The sequence below is a fragment of the Poeciliopsis prolifica genome, unplaced genomic scaffold (assembly GCF_027474105.1).
Source record: "Poeciliopsis prolifica strain line A6 unplaced genomic scaffold, Auburn_PproV2 SCAFFOLD004, whole genome shotgun sequence".
NCBI lineage: Eukaryota > Metazoa > Chordata > Actinopteri > Cyprinodontiformes > Poeciliidae > Poeciliopsis > Poeciliopsis prolifica.
Window position 1 is genome coordinate 10,831,190 of NW_026562379.1, and position 26,544 is coordinate 10,857,733.

At 39.2% G+C, this 26,544-nt stretch overlaps 1 protein-coding gene across 1 annotated transcript; it reads left to right on the plus strand.

Moving 5' to 3' along the window:
* Positions 1-218: 218 nt before the first annotated feature.
* On the plus strand, positions 219-26,496 carry LOC129359012 (large neutral amino acids transporter small subunit 4-like). The gene is made up of 14 exons (XM_055028339.1): positions 219-546; positions 3,259-3,474; positions 8,525-8,744; positions 8,824-8,879; positions 8,982-9,058; positions 16,125-16,217; positions 16,357-16,490; positions 17,089-17,300; positions 21,158-21,301; positions 21,592-21,718; positions 22,400-22,532; positions 22,910-22,983; positions 23,133-23,256; positions 23,346-26,496. The coding sequence occupies exons 2-14, from the start codon at positions 3,315-3,317 to the stop codon at positions 23,505-23,507; spliced, it is 1,716 nt and encodes a 571-aa protein (XP_054884314.1). The 5' UTR covers positions 219-546; positions 3,259-3,314; the 3' UTR covers positions 23,508-26,496.
* Positions 26,497-26,544: the final 48 nt, after the last annotated feature.

Sequence of the window (26,544 nt, forward strand, 5' to 3'; positions counted from 1 at the left end):
TGAAGTATGAAAAATAAAAATAAGCAAAGTATGTGTAAAGTCAGCTGCAGAGATTAAAGAAGTCCCTTTCGTGCAATAAAATAATTTAGTTTTTCTTGGTGTGTCTTTGTTGACGTTTCCTTATTTGGCAAATATTTTTAAAAACACAGGGTATAATTTTTTTGCTTTGATTTAAAAGTTGTTTTGGTTCGGAAAATTATCCCTTCAGCCAGTCATTCTCAAAAAACCGTTTCTCCATGCGAAACAAAAACATTGGGAAACACCGCACACATGTAATATGGTTGGTTGAGGGTGGTCTCTCAGCCCAGCCGCGGACCAATACGGAGGCTCGGCTGTTTGTGCGGCGCCGCTGCAGCTGATATAAAAACAGCAGCAATGAAAGAAGAAGCAAAATTACAGAAACCAAGTGAGAGAAGAAAAGCGAGCTGACATCCCCGCAGGTGACCGTCCATCCCTGCTTGGTCTGTTTTGTCAGCGAGGGACGCCTGGAGCCGCGGGCTGAAGGAGCTGTCCCGCTTGTCCCAGCCCGAGCATCCCCGCGCTCAGGTGAGGCTGTCCGCATTCACACGCACACACACGCACGCACGCACACACCTACACACACAGCGGAGCCCCGACAAAAGAGTACAGGATGTCTCTTAATGCGGCTGGCTTTGAGAAAGCACAGTGTAATGACATTAGAGGCATTTTGCGTCTTTCTGGTCACCCCTGAGTCGCTTCCTCTTCATCTCTGCTTCATGGTTGCGTTAAATGACGGCGCAACAGTCCGAAAACACTGCATGAACTTCAGGACTGTGGCTATTTATGTGCACAGACAGCTTCCGCTTTTTGGTCTTTAACATTGTTAACTATAGGGGGAAAAATATACTGCGGTAAAATTATCTCACTGTCGCCATTTTTAGTTAAAGAGGCTGACAGTTATCTGTGACTCTGGAAGTCAGACATTTTTCAGTGTTGCATTGAAGTTGTTTGTTAAATGCAGAAGAAAAAGCGAATCGTGTATTTTAAAAATATTAGCATGTAACTATATAATTTAAATTGGCTGCGTTTCTCTGCCCGTGATGAACTGTCTTTGTTCAGGAGGAGGATGTTTTGCTCGCTGCTGTTGTTATCGCTGAACAGCTGAGCGCTTTTAATTGCTCCATCAAGAGGCAAAGAAATCCTACAAAAGCTAAGAAATGCTTTCACAATAAAAGCATCGACATCCAATGAATAAGTCCACGAACAACGACACGTCAATTAAAATACATCTGCTTCTTTTCAAGACTGATACAATGTGGCGTCGAGGCTCGCCATATATTTGTATTCGCGTTCGGAAATAAGAAATGCTTGTTTCTGTCATGAAAACGTCCCCGGCGGAAGCGCTGTGTTTTCGTCGTCGTTAACTTCACAGAGGAAGCGACGGATGGGTGTGATGGAGGGGAGGAAGGGGGGCCATTGTGCAGATGATTTCAGTCCAGTTTAGACCAGTTTCAAGGCAGCGTTTCCTCCAGCTCTGTATTCCTTAATTGTTCTCACAGCGATAAAGGGTATGCCAAATGAGAGGAAAATCGCGCCTTTGTTATTTTATATGTTGCTTATTGTTCACATGGGGGAGACAAAAAGTTAGTTTATGCAGAAACGCGCGCACACAAAGGGTGTACTAATTTTCTGCTGACAAAATGCTTTGTCGAAAACTACTATTTTTGTTTTTAATCATGAGCCTTACCTGTTAAACTAGTGCAGTTAAACTAGTGCTTTCTTTACACCTACACTCTGACAGCTGCGGCTGACCGCCAGCATCTTCACGGCAGCGCTCGTGCACAGCCACAGAGCAGTCTCGCGCCCTACCGGTTCGAACTGGCTTCAGCTCGCGCTGCATTCACGTTCCGTGCAGTTTCCAGTAAACAACACGTTTTCTCTTAAGAAGAAAGATCCCCTGCACTCAGTCGTTCTGCATTTTCTTTAACTGCACATGCAAGTTTCACGCTTCGTGGATATAATATTAAAATAAAATGCGATAAGCTTTAAAGTGGAGTGTTTTTTCATGACGGAATTACGGTGCCACCTTTTTTATCTCGCTGACCTCGAGAGCCGCTCTGTCACCGAGTACGGCTTCACTGATCTAAAACGAGAAAGCTAATTCTGTACGTGAGTATTTGGGGCGTAGGCGCTAACATTAGCAGCCTGTTTTTGTCAGTAAAAGATCTCGGTGCAACCTTTTCCCATCAGTCAAGAATGCAGCAACCGACTCACGTGTAGTAACTTCAAGCCATGTCCCCAGCAGCCAATAAGCGAAGAGATAATAAACTTTGCAGCCAATCGGACATCTATGTGGGCGTAGTAATAAATATTTAAAGGTGGGATTTGGGGCTTCGCTTGTTTGTTGTTCTCCATCATTACAGTGCTGAGAACAAAGAGTTGAACTTGGTAGTTGCGTAAAAAGTCACCTGAAGGCTGTTGTTGTTCAGGCAGTTTGAAAACATGAAATATATTATTTAGTTAAAGTAATTCCCAAGTATTTGTTCTAGAAATCTTTTGAAAGAGGTCATACTACAATTCTTGAATCATCCCTCATCCTAATCCAAAACAAGCGTCTTAATGAAAAACAGTTTTCCATTAAGACACCAAGTTAAATTTGTTAATTTGATTATTAACAAATAGCGCACTTCATGTAAGGAGAATCTTTGAAAACTTCAATAGATCATTTATGCAGAAAGGGAGTTAGTTTGAGTTAATCAGGGTGTCAATCTGTCAATTATAACACCCCAATTTAGTATTTGGGAAAAATCTAATTGTATATAAAATTCGTATATTTTAGTGACTACTGATTTCTATAATTCAGAAAAAATATTGAACTCCAAATATAAATGAGTTGACATGAAAATGGTTTAAATACAAAATGAAGGTGGATAGGGACAAAATATGAATATGAATTTGCAAAATGGGAAATTAATGCTGTTGCTTCAAGAAACTTGCTTCAAATCCCAAATAATAAATAAAGTCTCTCAATTCCAGTTACTCAGCGGGTCACTTAGATTTGTTACAAATGAAGCCAAGTTATATCGCCCCACTCCATAGTTTTTTTTTAAGGGCAGGGGAGAAAAAAATATTATAAATGGAAATTACTGTAGCACAAACTGACGACCTAAAAAACATGGATTCACCTGGTTTTAATAAGAAAAGTGAGATCAGAGCTTCTCTTGTCGACATTTTGACATATTTTAATGTGATTCTGACTCATCTTCTGTTCTGTCTATTCCTCTTCTTGTCTTTAAGGCAGCTGCAACCTCCCTTAGATCAGGTCCGGTCAGTGTGCCTCTAGGCTAGCAGAAATGGCTCCAACCCTCGCTACAGCTTTCAGACGCCGCTGGTGGATGGCCGTCACGGCAGTCATTGAAAACCTGCTCTTCTCTGCTGTGTTGCTCGGCTGGTCGTCCCTGCTCATCATGCTGAAGTCTGAGGGCTTCTATTCCTACATGTGCAAAGCTCCAGGTGTGTCTGCCTTTACCTGAGTTATCATTTATGACCAGGGGGTTAGATTGGTGCAGATGTCTTTCCTTGTTATGTCTAATGCAGTATTGTGAAGTTATCAGATTAATAAATGACATTGATTTTGGCTGTTTGTGATGCATTAGAAATACAGGCAGTGCCGCAAAACTGTACGCAGGGGTGCAATTGTACGCAGTTGCGCCCCTGTTTACAGGCAAGGCTTTTTGTGTATTTTAATTGCAGCCAGTCTGTTTTCATTCTCTATCTTCCCATAAAACACGGTCTGGATTTAATTTAGAGTTTGCAAGTTATTTTTATGGAGCTTGCATAAAGCAACAATGAGAGAACTATCCAAGTTGGCCTGTTGCAACACCTGCTGGTTGAATTTCTGCAGGTTTTGGGGCAAACCACAATTACAGAAAAATCCACTGATTTTTCTGTAATTATACCAGCAAGTATCAGATTTATCAGCAAACTTATGAGCACTCTTATTTACATCTTGAATAACAATGAACTGCCTCTTAATAAGCTGAATACGGAGCTCTGAATGGTCAAATAAAACAAAAATAATTCAATTATCATTTCTTTCTGTCCCTTGCTCACTATGATCAAAGGATATGTGGTGAGCTGCTGCACTCATGGGCCTTTTATGAGGCTTTAAAGGGGTTTTGTCTTGGTGTTTTTGCGCAAATATAAAATAAAAGCTGGTCTAGCTCCATCAACGACATGATCTCTGGCTTAGTAGATTTCTTTAATCCTCCTACTGTATTTTTATTTATTTATTTATTTATTTTTATGCATTTTTCAAAGTTTTGCAAATGGAGAAAGATAGAAACGCAGTCTGCTATTTGTATGAAATGATTACATTTCTCTCACCTATCTGTGTGTATTATCTGATCTTTAGTCATAGTAATTATTTTTTCAAGTACTATCATAATATTTGATGAGAGCAGAGTCTTAAATGTTTAAAATGTTCTTCAAACTATTTGCTGGGAGAAAACAGCTCTTATTTTGCACTAAAGGAGAACATTCAGATAAGTACTTTTACATTCTGTGAATAAAGGCCTATTTTTTGGAAGTGATGCTGTAGTTTTACACCAACTTCATTTGACAGACATTTATCAAGGACTATGTTCTATCAATCTACCGTATAATACAAGGCTGGAAGTTCATGTGTTGTCATGCCAGAGATAAAACATACTGGCATGACTTATTGTGATTTCATCTCAGTTACCTGCTCTAAATGAAAATGTGCATAACCGTCATTGTTCTATGAGGCCTGTAACAAGCAGACCTTTGTTCTACTAATGTAACTGTAAAATCAGCAGAGCTTTACTGGAAAAGAAACTGGTTGGTCTTTTCTATCCTTTACTCTCAGATGACTCTCTGACCTTCAGCTAAATTGCTTTTAGCTATTCTCCACTTCAGTTTTCTGTCTACTTTAGTGCCATGTGATGGCGCACTGGAAAAAACATTAAGATTTGATTAATAAAGAAAACCATTTAAAGCCAACAGAAGTACAATGCCTCCACTAATTAATATTTTCCAGCAAAAAGTTTACTGAAAATGTTCCCTTCAGTTGGAACCTACAAAAATGCTTTTGTAGGTTTATTGTAGCACAAACTGACGACCTAAAAAACATGGATTCACCTGGTTTTAATAAGAAACCAGGTGAATAATGCTTTATTGTAAACCTATCGTATGTTTACAATAAAGCATTATTGTAAACATACAAGTCTGCCTAAAAAAATCTGTCACAAACCTGCCGCTGATCCAAAACACTGCTCCTTGCGTTCTCTCAAAAACTAGGAAAGTAGAGCACATCTCCACAGTTTTAAAGTCTGTACTGGCTCCCTGTAGCTCAAAGAAGACAGCCTGAAATACTTCTTTAACTCCTTGAATACAAGTTGACTCTTCTGGTTCCTTAAATTAGATGTAAATGAAACCTGTTAAATAAAAGTTAAAATTCACAATGTCAGACTGTGGTGAGCAAGTAACACTTATGTCAAAGTTTATATTGAGACCTGTGAAAAGAAATTAGTCACTTGTTCTTGTTGGTGTACAAGCTAAAATTTGCACTGCAGTACATCTAGTTGCTTTGGAAGGTAGAAAAGTAGCACCTGAATAATCCTACAATCTTTGAATGATTGACAGATTACATTGACTCAACCTACAAAAGTTCAGATCACTCCAGTGTCAAGAAATGTGCTGTGACAAGAAATGTCACAGCATATATGCTTGTGGGTGGTGCTACTGGCTTTTTATTAACTCATAATAACCTCTGTTAATGTATAAGCATACATAATTGTACAGCATATCTGCAGCTTTTTGGTTTTCCTAATACTTCCCTAGAACATTGTTTTGTCAGACTATCTAAAACCAAGCCTTGAAACCATCACTCTGCCACATTCAAGCCTTAAAATCGCTGTTTTTTGGGGAAGTTTGACTGACACCAGTGGAAGTCTAGTCTGGGGTTTCTGTTGATGTAGTCAGCTGCCGACTAAAGCCCCAAGACATTTACAGCTGACCTAAATTTTCAAGTCGTACGACTGCAAGACCGTTCTTAGATTTGACATAGAGTGAAATAATTAAAAAGATTCAGTCACAGAATGAGCAGAAAAACAACCTGCACACATCGTGGGTTGCATTTATGGTTTGTTTTCTTGTACCTCTCAGTGTCTATTTCTATTATGTGGCCTTGCTGTCATGCTTGTTTGAGCATGACAGCATGCTTAGACAAGCATGCTGTTTAAGCTAAAGAGACTGTTACATTGACGAGTCAAGGTAACGTAATGACTGCCGTCTTGATGAGACCACAGTCATGAATGCTGCGCTCTTGTTTTGTGGTTGTTCTGCTGGTGTCCAGCTTAACTGTGTTAAAGGTTAGACAATGCATAACACTTTATGTTTCTAACTTGACTCATGAAGCAAGCTCTGTGTCATCTCAGAGTGTCCCTCATTGCTCTAATATTCATCATCAGTCATATGAAAAGCTTGTTTCTGACGAAAAGAAGAAGGTCTTTAACCAAGGAAAAACATGGGACATTTGAATGGTTAAAATGTCTGTTTCTATGTGGGCTTTCAGATAACTATCTAGTAAGTCCTTTTTTAATTTGTACAATGTCTATATCCTTGTGTACAGCACTTTGTCTGAACAGAAGCCTGTTTCTGGGAGGTTTTCCTCCCTCTGTTGTTTATTAAAACAACCATTGTTAAGTTTATCTCTTAGACATCTCCCCTCTGACTGTGTCTCTGTCACAGCATTGTTTCAACTTTTACTGTGAGCGGTATCTTTCTATTGGCACAATTTCCTCATGATTAATCCAAATGTGCACATGACAAAGCTGTGAAAGAAAAGGTCACGTGAAGAGACAGACTCGCTGGTTTTTCTTCATGGTGTTGACACGAGAGTTCGCTAAAGTTTAGTAGGTGTGCAGTAAACACAAAGAGACCTTTCACTGAGGAGGATTGATTCTGCCTGGTCTTTGTGTGTTTGTGTGTGTGCAGGGTTCTTCCCCTATTGACTCAGGTTTGCTGCGATCATTTGATTAGTCAGCAGGCGGAGCCGCCGAGGGACAGATGCTGCTGGTTGTCCTTAGCCACACAGTCAGCACTTAATGCTCAAAAAACACTTCAAATACCAGATTTCCTAGGAGAACAAGTCATCCAGCTGATGCTAAAAAGTTTCTATTTTAAACTCCCCTCACCTAAGTTTTGGAAATACCAACTGGATACACTTAATTAAACTTTGGTAGTGCTAAGATGCTATTTAAAGTATGAAATGTCTTAACATTTGACACAGCAAAATCTGTTCTACCTCAGTCTGTGACTCTGATTTAAAAAGTAAAAGTAATTATACCCCATCACACTTATTTCAGACTTAAATCTAATTGAGAATTTGTTGCAAAATTGTACAAAATGCATTTACAGGTGCTATCCATCCTGTCTGACTACAAGACAATTGCTGCATTTGACTGAATATTGATGGAAAGCACTTCCTCATATTTATATCAGTCATTTTGCTGGGTTCTGATGACTGGTCACCTCGGTTCTGCTTTGGTTGTGGGAACTAAAAATCAGCCTACCAAAATCCACCGTTCTCACATCCCTCTGTGAATTTATGCATCCGCATTCAAACACTGCAGCAGTCAGATATTCATTATGTCTAGTTAGCCTTTCGCCTACTTAAACCTTTATAAACACAAACAAGTTTTCTACTTCAGGAAGTATTTCATCTGACATCTGAGCTTCCTGTTGCTCTGAACCCACCCACAGCTCCCTTTTCCAGAAGGCTGCTGGCGTCAACATCTTCCTTGTCCTGTTTCACTGTGAGCTGACTCAGCGAAGAGCGAAACCAACGTTATGTTTTCTGCCCGAGCACAGAGAGGAAACTTGGTTTCAGATGTGTTCTTCATTAGATAAAGTTAAGAGCTCAGTTGCTCTTGACAGCGAAGCTCTTAACTGGAATATAATTGTCTCTAGAAAATTGTTTCCCTGCATTTGGAGGGGCTGTGATATGTAGATTCTCCATGAGGCTCTCTGACATTTGTGTAGCAAGCAAGTCAAGGTGGGGGATGAGCTGTTCCCCTGTCAGCTGTGTTCTCAGCACACCATCTATCTGTTTATACCAACAGATTTTGACATAGCGATAGAGCATCAGGACAGAAATAGACTCCAAATGAACTCAGTGGACTGTGTTTACCAGTAATTCAGCTTCGAGGGAGTGAGACAAAAAGTTCCCTCCACCATGCCAAAGTTCAGACGATGACTATTTCTGGGGGCTGTATACTCAGGTTTGAGTTTTCCCCCCTCTGGTTTGTTTACTCATTGGTTTTTCAATCAGCTAGTCGGCTGTAAGGGACATTGGCAGTGAGGTAACAGAAGTTTGGTCCCCAGTAAGCAATACTTGAAACATACGAGCAGCACAGCACAGACGCTGGTGTGGCAGTTGCTACTGCTTGTTTTAGAAGCAGTTGAGATGAAAATGTAACAGTAAAAAATACGTACACTTGAATGTAAAGAAAAAAGTTTTTCCCTTGTTCCTTTCTTGTAGAAAACTCGTCCAACCTCAACATCTCCAACTCATCCCAGTCTCAGGCTGACGATGAGGCAGAGGAGTTCCTGCTGATGAATAACTGGCTTATCTGCAAAGACCAGGATGAGATGCTGAATCTGGCCTTCACTGTGGGCTCCTTTCTGCTGTCAGCCATTACTCTGCCTCTGGGCATTGTCATGGACAAGTATGGCCCGCGTAAGCTAAGACTTCTGGGAAGGTGAGGATGGAGAATGAACTCCCTCTTCGTTAAAAATGTCTTCTTCTTCTTATGCATAACTAAAACTTTGTATTCCCAGTGCCTGCTTTGCCTTGTCCTGCCTCCTGATTGCTTATGGTGCAAGCGATCCTAACAGTGCGTATCTTGTTGTGTTCTGTTTGGTCCTCCATGATCCCGAATATCTACATTTTATTCAGTCAAGCCAGACTTGGCTAATCTGTCCTGTTTTACTGTCAGATCTTTCCATCCTGATCTTCTTTGCTCTGGCGATGAATGGATTTGGGGGCATGTGTATGACCTTTACCTCTCTGACGGTAAGAACAAGTTATATTTTCCTGTTTTAGTTCCACTCATAAGTGCAAATGCAGAGGAGAACTAATTAGAGAGGCAAAAAGGTTTTACTTATTTGTTTTTCCTCTGTCCTAAAAACAATGATTTTGTTAGAATGTGTAACAATCTATACATTCACAGCAGGGCTCCAGATTCTGTTCTCAAGGGGAAATATTGTGATTCTCCCGAGTAAAACGGCAAAAATTTCGATTTTACAGCCGTCTATCTTGTTTTAGGACGTTGTAGTGAACATTTCATGATCTAATCATAAGGATGTTTGTTGTAAAACTCAAAGGGTTGTTGCACAGTTCTTTTCTTTAGACATATTCATGCAATAAATTCAAAGGTAAAATATTTCAAAGTTGTAGAACCATTAATGTCTGCTCAATAAAACCAGTCCCTGGAAACAGTATAGAATATATGGTCTACTTTCTAACTATTTTCTGATTGAGGGTACAGCTGACTAGAAATCTAGTGAAATTTTTTTTGAAGCTTTAACCTGCTAATCCTGTGACTGTTTCTGATTTCCATTTAAAGACTTAAATTTAAAAGAGATATAAAGAGACGTTGTTTTCTTTTTCTACAATTCCTTTGATGTAAATTCATCAAATATATTGGGAGCGCTGGTGATGTCAAGCTGTTGTGATTGAGCGTTCTCGGTGTAAATCAAGATAAGAAAAGAATAAAAGTTCACTTGTTCACCCTTCCTATTATTAAAATTTTTACTCTCTCGAAGATTGAATAAATCGCAGACATGTCTTAAAATACTTTAGAAAGTGTAATTTTCTTGTATATTGTCTTATTAGAAGAAGAAGCTGAACAGGAGAGGAAGTGGGACAGGAGAGTGCATTAGTCCACTTTCAAGGAATAGGGAAGATGGAGAGACGTACTTTAGACAGGAAGATGAAATGAGAAGATACATGAGGGATTGCGGTGCAGAATTGTTTAGAAAGGGAAGAGCAGATGTGTGCATAGCAGAGCAGTTTACTGATCAGCAGATATGATGGGTGGGATGATATCATCACTCAGATTGTGCTGCATCATAGGAGATACCATGTGAGGATGGAGGCAGCTTCAGCTATCTATTTTTCACTGCTGTGGTTTGAAGCCAGAAAACTCTTCATTACTATTTCATTCACAGACAGAACACAGATTATTGTATTTTGCCAGATGCATATCGACCTTAATAGCACACAACAATATGAGAGTTACACTTAACATAAAATCTGTATTTGGGTTTGTGATACATTGTTTCTGGCTGATATCGCTTTCCTTGAACTGTGGCAGAATGGACATTCTGTTTGTCACAACACACACACGCACACGCACGCATACACACACACTCAGAGAAATATTGGCGAGGAAGAACCAAACAGGAAGCTGCAGCAAGAGTATTTTCCACCCAGTTCTGCTGTTATGCTGGAACTTGAATTAACACACACCCACCCTTGTTTCTCAGTCTGTCTTGTTCTGCCACTCCCTGCCTCCCAATCTTAGATTTGTTTTCCACCTCTCCTGCTTTTAGCCTCCTCTGTCTTGTCGAGACAGGACCCACATGCAGCTGTTAAAAGCATGTCACGGGTACGCAACAGTTTGTGCAATCTGCTGTGTGTGCAGGTGTGTCTGCACAGGCTGTGGTTTACAGCTTCCTATTGGTCCTGGAAAAATGTTCTAATTAGTTGCTGTTTTTATTTGTTTCTATTAAACGTAGTCAACAGTGACAGCTTTAACAACCTTTTTTGTAATTTATGTGAATGGATCTCCGAATCCAACATCATCATTAGTTAGAGTTAGTCAAATGTTGCAGAAATGTAGTCTCTCTCTCTTGGATTATTTTCTACCCTGTCTGTTATTTTCCCAATCATCACTACCTCATCCTCCCCTCTCTTTGGCCACATTTAGTCTCTAAGGAAAAAATGGATTGTATTTGGATGGAATGACGTCCTATTCTGTTTGTGGAAAATGCACCTTCTTTTTTTCATTTAAAAAAACTCTCAAATAGAAGCCCCTCTATGCTGGTAACGGTAGACGTTTAGTACATCCGTGCGTCCTCTCTGCAACATGTGAGGCTCTGTCTGTTACCCAGCACCAACCATATTTCATATGTATGGACCGTGTGAAATGGTCCCACAAGTGATCATCTTCCTCACACCCTTTTGATGAAGCAGAAGTTGATATGGTTCTAAGACATCCAAAGTATTTATGAATGAGCTCCAAAGTAGAAGGAGCTAGAAGAATTTAGTCTTTATATTAAGGATGTAAGGGTTGGATAGAGGAACCAAAGAGTTATGACGGCTGTAATCTCATGCGGAAGGAATCCTTGCAGTGAGAGGAATGTGTTTTAAGATGGATGAGAAGCTGACGTCAGGTCAATGGAGGCATGCTGTCTGCTGTTCGTCAGCTGGTGTTTGCTAATCTTCCAGTCCACTTGGCTGCTCTTTATGATGGAAGGAGTCCCGCTTCATGCGTCAGGACAGGACCGGTTAGAGCTGGTTCTGGCAGCTGAAGCTTCCACTCGATGCAGCAACAAAAAAATCCCTTCTTCCTCCTTTCGTTACTGACTTTTTTCCTTTCACACAGCCGTTTCCAGTTTCCTCTTTTTACTCAGTTTAAGTGGCTCAGCATGTCTCCCCTTCTTTTCCTTGGTCTAATAGTCACAATGCAATCTGCTGTGTTCACTTTTGTTTTCAGCACTCAGCACACAGCCTTATCCTACTTCTAAAATATGCACAGAAAACCTTGTTTGCAGAACATGTTCCCAGTTTGAGACAAGAGTTCGACTAGGAAAGTGTCACTTCTGTCTGAGGAATTGTTGAAATACTCTCAATAATAACAATGAATGATGCACACACATTCATCTCCTCTGTTTGCATCAAGGATGCAAACATTCAGCCTTCTCACTCAAAAGATGACTAATGTAAGCTCACCAGGACTGAAGCAGGTAAACATTACTGACAGCTGCTTTTAGGGTGTTTTAAGACCTGTTAGTCAGGTAGACTCAGTTCGACTGGAGACCGAAATGGCAACATTTGCTACATTTTCAGTTGGTGCAGTTCGTTTTCACACTACACTGTTGAACCAAACTACCAGGCCCTTTTAAAAGTCTGTTAACCTCCTCACCTTTTTTTTTTCTTTGGCAAAAACCATAAACCATTTTTTTTGCTACGGCTAGGCACTCATGTATGTTTTGCTTGTATTTACCTCAAATGCCCTGCGCTATATATTGCCCTTCATGCTTTTGCTTCTGCTTAGCATTCATGTATACATTCAAACTGCACTAGAGTTCACTTCAACTGAGACCTTAGTTTTTAGGTAGACAAGAATTGACTTTTTTGGTCCACATCAGAGTTCGATGGCACTTTCACACCTTCCCAAACAAACCGCACATTTTTTGGCAAACAAACCACAGTTTGATTAAAGTGTAGAGTTGTTTAACAAGCCAGTATAAACAGAACAAAAATATTTTTAAAGGTATAAAAAGAGCTGCTACCCAAGTTAGCATACAATTTTGCATGACAGTGCTGAAAACACAGATATTTAAGTCGTTCCCTCCGCCTGCAGCGACTCAACTGAACAGTGATGGTTGACAAAACACAGAGCTGGTGCTAAAGTTTAAAAACTCCTGTATGTATAAAGAAGAGCCTTAATAACTCCTCAGCTGACAAGGAAAATGCAAATACGTTGGTCAGAGCTCAATTGCCTTTAAGGCAGATGAATAGGAAAATCTATAAGATTTTAATAAGCCTTTATAAAAGCCGAAACACAAATTGGAGGCTGAGAAGCACTGCAATTTTGGCAAAGCTCTGAAAAAACCAACACATTTAAGATGAATTTAAGAAGCGTGGTTAAGCAAAATAGTAGATTTCCTGCATTGGATCTACTTATTGGAAAGCTAACAAAGGAACTACTCTGTCAAGAAGCAATAGATGTATCTGTGCAGAAGAACATCCCAAACCTATTATTTGTGTTGTAGCACAGGATACAAAACTAATAGAGGTGTTAATACATCTCAAAGTGACTAATTAGAAAAGAGCAGCTGAGGTAAAAGAAGGGACAAAATCTCCGAAACAAACACTTTAAAAGACTGATCAGGAGTCACATGGTGTACTTTGAAGGCTGAGAAACATAGAAAACACATTCCTTCGATGATTAAAAGTCACCAACACAAGCTACTGTTCTCTTCTGGAAAATCTAGTAGGAATTCACAACATGAAATCACCTTGAGACTAAGGTAGCCTTGGGGACAGGCAGCGATTCAAAATTAATGATTTTAACTCATACTGTATGTTGTATGCAAAAAAAAAAAAAAATTGCTCTGCTTCTAGATCAGAGCGATCTAGAATTATCTAGCAATTTTAACCTTCAGTGCAAAGAGTTGCCTCATGTCTTCGACTGTGATAACATCCTAAAACAGCTATCGACTGAAACATTAAACTTTACTGTACCCTGTTCGTGTTGCGTTATTGTTCTATCAAAGCTGTAATATTCAACAGAAAAATGAACAAACACACATCAAAACAGATTTTGGATCGGATAAAAGAGGATAACATTAAACCTCCTGCTCAGTCCTGTAAAGTACTTATTTATTCCCAGGAAAAGTGATCAAATATTGAGCTCAAATGACGCCAGAAGCTTGTTGATGCCTCAAGAGACTTTAGTGGGGCTATAATCTCATATTGGAGTTTGTGTACAGAATTTTGACCCTTTGTGGATGATAAAATAATCTGCAATAAATTCAACCTCATGCAACTATTGCGTTTAAAATTCACTTAACTTTTGGAAAAGAAGCAGTTTGAGTCATTAAATTTATTGAAAAATTGTACAGTTGAATAACAGCATGGAGTCTAAATGTAAGCACATTAAATAATTTTTTTTTTTACTTTCGTTTTAGGAAAAGACAGTAGTCAGCTGATGAAGCATTTTCAGAGTCAGTCATATCTCATCCCAGTACTTGTTTCTTCTGTTCTAGAACTGTTCCTGTTGCGTTGTGGTCTGAACCCACAGCTGTTTCTTTGTTCCTTCATGTGTAACAGTTACAGACCACTGACTGCCTGGCTGATCTGGTTTATTTTCCTCCAGCTAGAAAAACACTTTAATCTTCATCTCGTCAGGCTGAGCAGCTGCTCCTCCCAGCTACATACTCACTCACATTTCACACCGCAACCGAATCCATTAATCCAGGCTGCATCTTTCTTGAGCAGAAGCCCAGACTGGATTGTCACATGTTTTTGGAAAACACTGGTTTTAGTTACTCATAGTAACCCTGAGAAAATCTCAGAGTGACATTAAAAAAAAAGCTTCGCTGTGTGCATAGTAGGGTAGAGTATGTAAACACTGTAATCAAGAGTATCATTACTTTTTTCTATTTTTACTAGTAAAACGTAGCCATCCAAAAAGTTACTTAAGTACTAAGTAACTGATGAAAATGACCTTTGCTGCAGGTCCCCGTTTCTCACAACCTACTTTCCTTTTTGACAACTTTCAAAAAAAGACCACTAGAGCTGATTAAATGTTCTATATTTTAAAAAAGTAATTAAAAAAAATATCGGACTAAAAAAGCAGCTTTGGGTCAGAACGTAGGTTAGGCATCTTACCCGATCTCTCCCTTTATGGTTTTCAAATTAGACTTATTTAGTTCTATCCTGATGCAGAGAATGTGGAAAGTTTTTAATTTGCTTTGAATTGTGGGGCCTACGGTGATTCTTGGGATCTCACTTTACGCTCCATTTAGTCCAAAGGATGACATTTGTCTGGGCTGAGCAGGTTCAGGAAGCTGGTCACTCTAGGCACCTGTGGTGAACATTTTATCTGGATGGATAAATCATGACAAATTACAGAAGGATAGGAAAACTATATTTGACCCACAATACTGCCTTTACCAATCAGCCTCATTTGTTTCACTGCTGCTGAGTTCTGTAGCTTCACTCTAAATAGTTCAAATGTCACAAAAGTACAACAGCAAAGAATGTTTAGGGGCCAACATACATCATAGAGATTATTAACCACTCAGGCATGTATTCACTCCTCTGTGCTTTTGACTTCCTGAAGAGCACTGTTTCGTCTGGTTGAGAACATGGTGTCTTCTTTTTGAATTGTGCAGGACTTAATGCAACCGCAGCCTTTTCTCTTCACTCCACTGCTGCAAACACCAAAACACAGATGGTGTGATATTCACCCAGTTCTGTTCACTACTGAACAGCTTAATCAGAAATCTGTGGGATTCAACATCATCTGTCAACATGAGTGTATTTTACCACATTCTTTTCCGATCAATAACCTTTTGTCGGTTAACAAAGATTGGTGTGGAGCCTCCGATGCTGTTGCAAGCACAAGCTAAAATCTGATTTTGGATAAGGAAATCCAATAGATATAATTTTGTGTATCAGCTTGAAATCTTTAATCCTTCAGCTCACATTCAGTACACTTTCACAATCATTTTGCTTCAACTTTTTCACCATTTGGTCTCTGTACAATCACACAAATGAATACATTTCACAACAATTTCTTTTGATTCAACAAAATATTCAACAAAATTGGGCTCAATTGTGAAACAGAAGGAAAGTTATACAAAGTTTGGTGTGTATTTGTATTCGGAGTGATTTATTAAGAAGTGCCTTAAATAATCAGCAGTTTCATTAAGACTTAAAGAAAATAGAAGCCAGAAAGAGGGAAGTGTTTTCCAGTCAGTTAAAGACTGACTGGTTGAAACTCAGGATACAGTAAACATGTGGAAGAGGATTCTTCGGTGAGATGAGACAGAAAAGACTAAAAAATGTCAATGAAGATGCACAAAATAGTATTTAAAAAAAACAACGACAATCTAGTTTCCTTCAGCGCATTCTTTGAGTTTTACGTTGATACTGGAACCATTTTCTTGTGGAATCACACAACTTTATTTATGCTCGTTAACTTCCAGTTCAGCATTAAATTAATAATAGAAGTGATGCACCAAGATCCTGTCAGATTACTTCTAATCCTGCAAATCTCACTTGGAGAGAAATATGACCATCAAAAATATGTGCATGTGTTTTTTTTTTGTTTTTTTTTTAGCTTCCCAACATGTTTGGAGACCTGAGGTCAACCTTCATCGCCCTGATGATTGGATCCTATGCTTCCTCTGCCGTCACGTTTCCTGGCATCAAGGTAAATCCTCAAACTTCACGCCATTCTTGATTTTCTCCAGTTTGTTCAGCCATTATTTCTTTCCTAAAAGACAGCAAAAGATGTGTTATTGATTTTCCATTATGATGTTTTTGTTTGGCTTCTGTCTGTCTGCCTTCAGGTGATTTATGATCTAGGTGCCTCCTTCATCTCCATCCTGGTGGTTTGGGCCGGCTGTGCTGGCCTCGTCTTCCTCAACTGCTTCATCAACTGGCCTCTCGAGCCTTTCCCAGGTCCAGAGGACATGGACTTTACGTAAGACCAAAAGACATGCTCACTCTGTAAATACTTTCTGTAAATTAAATTTTTTTTTTGTACAGTTTTTGAATAATTGCTGCTCTGAGGGTGTTTTTCTTTCAGTTACTAAATTATTTGTCAATTATTTCAATAATCAATTAATCATGATTGATCATCTCGTCAGTTTCACTCAGAACTTATTACAAAAAATCCAAATTCTTTTTGTCATTCCCCTCCTTGTGTTGTCTTGTTTTACAAAGTCCCATTAAAATACGCAGTAGTTTGTGGTCATTACAAAACAAGACATTGACACTTTAGCCTTTAAATACACACATAGCAGATTGCATAGATATGCCAGCTCACTTCAATGTGGTAAATCCTCTAAAGCAGCTGAACCCACTGAGCCCTAAAGAGGAAAGAACCTAAACCCAGAAGAATGGCAGGATTTGCTCTCTTTCTTATGGTTCTTCAAGGGAGTTTTTTTTTCTCTTTTCTCTGTGCGCTCAGATTTTCTTCTTACTTTTATATTTTTTCAGCTGTCATGTTGCATGTTTGCAAGATATATGGGCTAACAAAGAACCTTCTGTGTCTCTTACCCATTCATGCATCCCTTTAGGGTAAAGATCAAATTCAGCTGGCTGGGCTTTGACCACAAGATCACCGGGAAGCAGTTTTACCGGCAGGTGACCACGGTGGGCCGCCGACTCAGTGTGGGCAATGCAATAAAGCAGCCGCAGCAGCCGTCCACAGATCTGTCAGCGCAGGACGCCAACAAACTGTGCTTGTCCACCGTAAACCTGGAGGTCAACGGCAAGGGCAGCGAAGAGTGTAAGTCACAGAAGGAACATCTCACTTTGAAATTCTGCAATGGTGCAGACTGAAGCTGGTAGTAAAAAGTAAGAGGTAACCAATTTCTGAAGGTGGCATGGTTTCAAAGCCATGCCATGAAAGGGGATTTCTGTCTCGGCTTTTCTTTTTTTGGCTTTATTCCCATCTGATCTGAACAAGCTGATATTAACAGCATGCTTATTTGAGAGGGAGCCAGAATCCCTAAATAAAACTGATAACATGTGCCTAAATGATTCAGTACTGAATAGCATAATCCACAATTATTTTGAGTCAGCTAAAATAATAATAATGTGCATCTGAGCACCTTGGCTATCAGATTGCTGGATAAGGCATGAAGGAAATGATTCATGATTGAGGTTCTTAGAATGAAATATCACTTTAAGCTAATTTTAACTTCTTTAATCCAAACAAGCGAGTGGCAACTAAATAATTAGGCATGTAGTCATATCAAGATATACATGGACATGGCATAAAGACTGAAAGAACATCGAGCTTTCTCCAGCTAGAGTGAAGCTTTGCCTAATGCAGACTAAAATAGCTCCTCTCATTAGCCTTAATAAGGTAATACTGCTTATAAAACACAGTTAGCATGTTTGTTAGCCATTTGGCTGCAAGCTAGCTACCCTGACTGATTAACCAGCTTACATGTTGTATAGTGTCACTCTTTAAGGAACCAAAATAAACTCAACTAATTTTAGTGTCTTAGTCTGCAAATTTTTGCTCAATAAAAGCAATAGATATTTTAACTTGAACTGCTGTTATAGCTGGAGCTTATAGCCAAAATAAGTTGGAATAATTATTCCGTTTCTCTTTTTAATGAATCAGTTAGATACTGTTGTACAATAATATTTAATTTTTTTAAATTTTACTGTGCAGCCTGTGCCTGATGAGCAGCTAGCTGCTCAACACACCTTAGCACTCAGTCTTTTAGTGATAGAAACTGTAAATTAAACTGATGCATAAAAGAATAATAATGGGAAAATAATGAGTTAGCCAAGCTGACAACCACTTTATGCATTCTTTTTATGGAAAGAATGTGTAAAAACACCAGATTTTTAGTTATAAAAGCCCTACATAATAAACAGTGAGACTTGGCCAATGCAGCAGTTACAGAAGAATCCTTTGCACCACTTCCACACTACATCGACCTCTGTCACCTCTGTCAACCCTATGCCTCCAGGCCTCTCCTGGGCCTCTAAATTCTTCCGCAGGGTCAGGTTCTCCCAGCGGTAGACTGGTGGGTTCCCTCTTGATCCTTTTGATACCAAATAGACCGTAGAACCACTTCTGACTAATTTCTAGGAAAGTCGCTCAGCGGGTGTAGCACTCTGGCAGGGAGCTCCAGAGAGGCATTGTTTGGGGTTAACTGGTTCAAACATGTGTGCACTTCATATTTATGTCTGCATACCCTATTGAGAGCAGCTGTCCGGAACTGTAATGTAATGTAATGTCATTGTAAATTTTGTTTATGTTGCACTTTTATATGTTGCATTCTATATAGAACAATGTAGATAGCAAAGGATAGACAAAAAAGAAATAAAAGACATTAAAAGCAGAAGGAAGTTCTAAGAACAAAATCTGGTTGCATTTGGAAGAGTTTCTTGAAATGATTGATTCTGTTAATGGAAATAATGTAGAGAAGAAGCATGACCGTCTTCTGAATTAGCTAGTTATTAATCAGTTTCTAGCTTTATCTAAAAGTTGCTCATAATATGTTTGTAACAGTCATAAACTATGTGAATGTAATAACAAAATCTCTGTTAGAGACCAGCGTGTACTATTTTGGTATGTGAACACCACTGGCTTCCCTCTCTGGAAATAACACAGGACCTATTTTTTCTGTGGCTGATTGATATTCAGAAAAAAACTCTTATTTTGTGTGTTTCTAAAAGCCCAGCTGTAATGGAAACTTGCAACAAATTAGTCCTAGTTTGCTCATTCTTTGCCCTATGCCGGGGTTAATGGATCATGATCAGATTCTAATAATTCATGACTACAAGGGCTTGGAAAACATCCCAATTTCTTGTGGCCATGACCAAACATTTTCAGTGATTAGCCTGACATGGGTATCTGTTGATCAAGGCAATAAACCCACCTGGTCCATCTGGATTCACCACTAATTGGATGTTGTAGTACTTAACCATATGGACAGAAGTGTCCATTTTCCATTTGTATTCACAAGCTTCATTAATGATCAACTTTACTGTCTGCTTTTCTTTGGATCCTCCTGCTCCTAATTTAGGTTAAGAAGTGTCACCATAGTTCCTGAAGGCAACAGAAATATTTAGATGAGAATTTCTACTTCAAACTTTTCACAATCTTTGAACTTTTCATTTTGTTAGATTAAAATTGGAAACGTCAATGTATTTCACTGGGATTTTATATAATAGGCTGAAACAAACAGGAGGAAAGAACACATAAATCTTTGAACATCTCACAGAGCATCGTTTAATCCATGTAGAGCGCCGTCCATCTTAACCAGTTGGCCGCTAGGAATGTAAGGAAAGCAGCCAAGTGGCTGGTGGTAACTCTGTAAAAGAGCAACAGGTCAGGTGGGAGAGTCTGATGACAGGACAACCAGACCTTTGGAAAACTATTACTGTTTACCAAGTGATTAGGTTATTTATACCTAATGGTATAAATAAAGTTGATTTATTGATTTGACTTTGCTACGCTGGCCTTTTTGGAAGAGTTATATAAAAAGTTCAGTTTACTGCTAAAGAATTGACTCTAGTCAAATGAAACCAACATTTTGGCCTGCATGCAAAATATAAAGACTAAAAAGTGGTTGTAATATGCACTTTTCAGATTTTTAGTTGCGGAAATTTTGAAAACCATCTGTTTCCTTCCAACTGACAGCTGTCCACCAAATATGCTAAAATGATCCCGATAATCTTAAAATGCATTGAAGTCTGAGGTTATAAAGTGACAAAATGTGAAAAACTCAGCGAATTGGAAGCCTTTTCAAGACAGATGCATTTGAAAATTAGCAACTGGAGCAGCATTCTATCATTAGTGCAGAAAAACAAAAGTCAGCCATGCTTGTACTTGTCTGCAAGGTAGATTATGATCTCCTGCTGCTGAAATATGAGACACAGTGCCATACTATCACCACTCATCAAGCATGTGTTAATGAGTGTACACATGTAGTTTGTTCAAATTTACAATAGGCTATGTGTGCATTTTTAAAACGTGCCAGCAAAATCTAAAATGTTGTAGCAGCTGCAATCTGATTCATTTTGTGGGAATCAAAATAAAGAAAATATGAATGTTGAATAAAACCCCTATTATCATAGCCAAATATTAGATTGAAAACAAATTTGTTTACCTGCATAATGCCATAATTAAAATGTGTCACCGGGCGATACTAGACACATTCCTACAAGTTCAACCACTTTTAAAAAGTTAACTGAAAAGTTAACTTTGAATCAGTTCTGACCACATTCTGAGCCACATTCTGACCTCAGTACTCACATAATGCTTAGTAAGTATTCTCCCTTTATCAGCTTATTGCTGTTGATGTGATCAGAAGACAATGTGAGAGATTATGAGTACAGAAGTTGAATCCTGCTGCTGGATAAGATAAAATCAAGGTTTGGCTGCTATAAGATTTGCCCTGGGGGGTGTTGCATAACAGAATCACTGAGTAATTTATAGAGAGCAGAGTCGCATTGGGTGCACTGAGGGCAAATTATGAAATATCTCCAAATAAATACCCGCCGTGAGCACCTGCACTCACCACAACCAATCAAACATCACACTTTTTATTATATTTCATATCTTTTTGATCACTCATCTGAAGCATTTTATTAAATCTCGCCTCATTTCCTCTGCAGCCCAGTCTTTTATGAGGAGCATCTTCAGTCCCATCTTCTTGCTGAGCCTCATCACCATGTGCGTTACACAGCTAAGGCTCATCTTCTACATGGGAGCCATGAACACCATCCTGGAGTCCCTTACAGATGGAGACCTGGACACTGGTGAGTGCAACCACCCATAAGCTGCACATAAAAATGCAGAAGCTGCTCTGTGTGTCTTTTATCTTTAACTTCTGAACATCCCTGTCATGCCTACTTCCTGCTGCTCTAACAGTGGAGAGGATGCAAGTGGGTAAGAGCTCTGAGGCCCAGTTAATCACCTCCATTCCTCCCCTCCTCCACTGTCTGTCCTGAGCTCTCTTTGCTGTCCATCATGCATCATTTTTCTGTTGTGCTCCGGATCTGGCCTGAAAGAATAATAAGTAAATGTGTTTTTGCTGTGTGTTCCTCAGTGAGCGTCTACACCTCCATTTTTGGCGTGCTCCAGCTCCTGTGTTTGATCACCTCTCCTGTGATTGGCTACGTCATGGACTGGAAGCTCAAAGACTGTGAGGATGAGAATGACAAGACTGTCAAAAGGTGAGAGTGCAAGCTCTTAGAGTTTCAGAAGCAACAGCTAGAAACAGGATAAAACATTGCAGGGCTGCAACTAACAGTTATATTAGTAATTAAGTGTTCTACCAATTAGTCTGACAATTAATCAGTCTTGCAATTTTTCATCTTTTTTAGCTTTTTTTTCACAAAATTTGAAATACATAAAAATACAAATAAACAAATAATACATTTCCTTTTTTTAAAATAATAAAATAAACATTTTATTAGCTGAAGTGCATTAACATAAAACTACTTCAGTGTACGCTTGAACACTTGTAATAAAGGCTGCACCTGGAGCTAAAACAAATTGGGCTGATATTTTGACTGTTTTTTGATTTAACCAATTAATAGTTGAATAGAAAAGATGCATAATAGGAGATTTTTTTTTTCTACAAACCAGGTGAGGCTAGAACTATGACTTGAGCAGTTTTGGGTTGAACACATTAACAAACTAAAAAGGTTTTTTAATTCAATATGTATATATTTTGTATAGTTTTGGATTAACTGCTGCTCTGGATATGTTGTTCTTTCAGCAAAGTCTATCCAGTTAACAATTAATTAATTACTAAATTAGTGGATTATTTCAACAAACCATTAATCCGATTAAATGTTTCCACCCTAAAACATTTTATTTAATCTTATAATTTTTTTTCTCTCTCTAATCAGTGAGCCTGGCCAGCCCCGGCGCCCAACCAAAAAGATTCAGAAGATCATCAACGCAACTAGAGCCTTCATCTTCACCAACCTGCTGCTGGTTGGCTTTGGGGCCACATGCATCATACCAAATCTCCCGCTTCAGGTGTGATACTGCGTGTGTGTGTGGGGGGGGAGGGTGTGTGCGCGTGGGTGTGTGCTTGCGTGAGTGTGTTACTGCTCTGCAATGTTATAGATATTTGGGGATTCACATTTCCAAACATGTGCCTATGTTGTTCCACTGAGGGGTAACACTGCAGAGACAGGCAGTTCTCTCAACCCGAGCTGCACTACACTGAAACAAAATGTTTCTTGGTATTTTACTGACACCTACTGGACAAATTGAATATTGCTTCTTATTTATCCATTTGGTTCTGAATGGCCTTTATCAGAGATGAAAGTCAGCTGGTGCTAAATATAGACCTGCTGTGCTGTAAAATGATCGGTAAAGGAGAACATGTCTATTTTCTCTTTTCTTTACAGATTCTGTCCTTTGTCCTCCACACAATAGTGAGAGGCTTCATCCACTCTGCTGTTGGAGGCCTGTATGCTGCTGTGTAAGTGTGGGGCATGGTTAAAAGATGATTGCAGCAAAAAAGGGGCTACAAAGAGATAGGAAAAGCATTTATTCCTCAAAAACTCTTTCTGAAATTCTCAAATCATCATTTCGGTCCAAATATGCTCACATTCTGTTTGTCCTCTGCAGGTACCCATCCTCTCAGTTTGGCAGCCTGACAGGCATGCAGTCCCTGATCAGCGCTCTGTTCGCTCTGCTGCAGCAGCCTCTCTTCATGGCCATGGTGGGACCCCTGGAGGGAGACCCTCTCTGGGTAAGACACACACACTGAGACACCAGCATGACAGCGCAAAGTTCCCTGTTCTGCATCACTATTTATCACTCTGTCTATCTGATGCTCAGGTGAACGTGGGCCTGCTGGTACTGAGCATGCTGGGATTCTGCCTGCCCTTCTACCTCCTGTGCCACAGCCGGCACCTCCAGCGCCTGCGAGATGAGCAAAACAACGACCCTAAAGTCTACATTAAGATGAACAACGGCAGCGCGCCGGAGGCCAGCGTGTAGAAGGGATGAAGACATTTTTGTTTTTTAGAAATAAACAAGCTAAGGCACAGAGAGGAGGATGAACGTGTGGTGAAACTGTACACGGACACATATATCAAACTCTTGATTCTGCACGCGTGAACACTGTGATGACTAGTTTCACCTTCTGTGATGCTCTGTGAAAAAGCCAACGCAAACTGAAACACTGCGGGGAGAAGGCAGTTCCTCCAATCACGATCCAAAACTGACTAAAAAGGGAGAGAAAAGACAGTTCACTTCTCCCCTAATCGCTCCTCTTCCTTCTTCTCACCCCTGCCATTCTGTATTCAGAAGCACAGAAAATGGCAGCTGACTGCAATCAACAGTGTGGATCTGAATTTAACCAGCAGAGGGCAGTGGTTCTGCATTCCTGTTCACTTACTCAACTTTTTTAGAGTAACGCACAGGCGCGCACACACACACACACACAAAGAAATTTGAGCAGCATTCTCTGTGCTGGCATCTCCACTTCCTCCTGTTGGACTCAGCAGAAACCCACAAGGCAACGGCTTTGAGATCAGTGCACGACACACTGATAAGTCACTGAAGAAACACAGCATCCCCAGTGTTTGTGTTATATTGTGGGTGCATGATCCCAGTGACAGTGTTGATCCTTTGTTTATGTTTTACTCAGCCTCCTGAGCAGGAAAACAGATCTACACTCAGCTTGTGTTTGACAAACCTGTCAGATATTGTTTTAGTTTAGATTAGGGTGTCTGTATAATATTCAATCATGATCCAATAATATGAAGGAATGTTTAGAGCAGATAGACAGCACATTTTTTTAAACATCAGAGGAGTGTCCATACACAAGGAAATTATAGTATTTGTTCATCTCAACAATAAGTATTTCAGTGCGGTGATGGGCGCTGGACATTCATCCATAAATACGTGTTCATTTCACCCAGTCTATTTCCTACACTGTGGACGGTGCTAGTTAGAACATCAGAAATGTGTTTGTATTTCACGGTGCAGCTGAGGTGGTCGTACTGCAAACAAACAAATCAAATATCCATTTTTGTCCTTCCCAGGTTGATTTCCAAAGAGTTAGTGTAGCTGCAGTTTCATGTAGTGTTTGTTTTGTATGCATTTCATGGTGATTTCACAATGTAAAACCTGATGTACAGCATCATCAGCATCAGCAGCTCAGGGAAGCTTGACTCCTTGTCATAAACCTGGGAACAGCAATTTGCTTGATGGCAACTAGGCATGGGCTGGTATGACAGTGTGGTAACCTAACAGTTTCACAGTATTTGCACAAATATTTAGCACAAAATTGTATTACATGGCCAAAATTGTTATGTTGAATACACAACCACATTTAGTTTTTATGTTAGGATATTTTAATATTGTTTTATCTTTCTCTTCTTAAAAGCAAATATAAGAGCTGATAGCTGTTTAGTGCAGCTATCAGCTCCAGTAGCTAGTCTGCAGTCAGCTTCTGTACACTCGTAGCTCTCCAACTCGATTTAAAACAGCATTACCTTAATAAGAACGATGGGTGGTACTTCTTTAGTGAGTGTCTTGTCATTACAAGTACTTGTATAAACATTGTGAATTACTTTTACTGTTTTAAAAACTTTGTAATGGCAACAGGCCTCTGCCTAAAAGAGAAAACCATAACAATTCATTGTTCTCAGAGAAAAAAGCTGAACGTAATGAGCTCAAACACAGACAAGAAAGACTCTTTGTCTTTTAGAGAGACAAATAAAACAGAAGCATGGAGTGCTGAATATTACTCAGTCTCCTGACTGTAAATGCTACACAGTGAAGCTTGTTATAAGGTGAATCCAGGCAGGATGATTCTCTTTCCTTCCATCTGTAAAACTGTCTGATAATCACTTTCAGCTGCCCATGTCTGCAAACTGAATGTAAATTGTTCACAGGTGCACGAACTGAGAGACGACACTCTGCTGCCTTCACGTACTCCAAGGGACAGACTTTCAGTGAGGATTTAAAAAAGCACATCATGCACTTTAAAATGTCTAAAATGGACCTTATTTGCATATTCCTGCACAGTTTGTTGTTGCTGTTTCTAACACACAACTCCTTAATGGTGGTGCACAGTGGAAAGAATGTAGACCCAGGGCTTTTGGATGTAGATTTATTCATCCTGTGAAAGTTAAAATATGTTTATTTTTTTATAATCAGAAAAAAAAGAGCTGTAGCTTCACATTTGGCCTTCATTCACACAGAAGGTGCAGCAGAGTCTTGTCTCTCAGTTCTCAATTCATTCCTTTTAGACAGAAAGGAATGAATGTACTCATTCCTTTCTGTACTCATATTTTACTAAAAGAATTGCACAGTTATTTAAAAGAAATCAGATATTTTAAATTGAAATACACAGTTTGTCCCTCACCCAGATCTAATTTTGATAACATTTTCTTTCCTACCTTAAATAATTTGGGGTTGTTCTGAAAAAGAAAGTCAGAGGCAGGAATTTGGGTGAAAGTGTTTTGTTTCTGAGTTCCTGGTATTATAGCAGTAGTAGTTACAGGAAAGTTGTCTAGCATTGCTGACCAATGTGAGACCTGAGCCTGTACTGAACAAGCGATGAGAAAATGGGAACGGAGTCACTGACTTCTTTAGATTTCTCACCGTGTTTCCTGACGTGATTCTTGTTCGTTTCAGTGGATTGTTTTGTTACCTGATAATACATTTTGGGTGTTAGCGTTTAACAATTATGGATGTGTGATGTGTAAAAGTGGGGATATAAGAGGAAAAAACATATACCTTTTTTTTTCTCCATTTGACATTTTGCATTTTTTTTCCTATCGTGTCTAACTGTCTTTACTTTTTTCCCATTCTGAAAAAAGAAAGAATTGTGCATTTCCATGTTATTTTACCTTGTATAACTTTTTTTTGCCTTTTCCACAATATAACTATTGTCGGTGACTTTTAAAAATATGTTCTTTCAACTGAAAGAAAAAGGAAGTTTGAATATATAAAATTAAATAAACAATCATTTGTATATTTGTCTCTTGTTTTAATGGCACAAAAACAAGAGTGTTTGAGTGTT

What these genes read in the sequence shown, in the direction of transcription:
- LOC129359012 (XM_055028339.1), top strand. Translation starts at nt 3,315, where the DNA reads ATGGCTCCAACCCTCGCTACAGCTTTCAGACGCCGCTGGTGGATGGCC. An exon ending in TGGTGCAAGCGATCCTAACA is followed by an intron (nt 8,880 to 8,981) that starts GTGCGTATCTTG and finishes TTTTACTGTCAG; the next exon opens with ATCTTTCCATCCTGATCTTC. An exon ending in CGGCAAGGGCAGCGAAGAGT is followed by an intron (nt 17,301 to 21,157) that starts GTAAGTCACAGA and finishes TTTCCTCTGCAG; the next exon opens with CCCAGTCTTTTATGAGGAGC.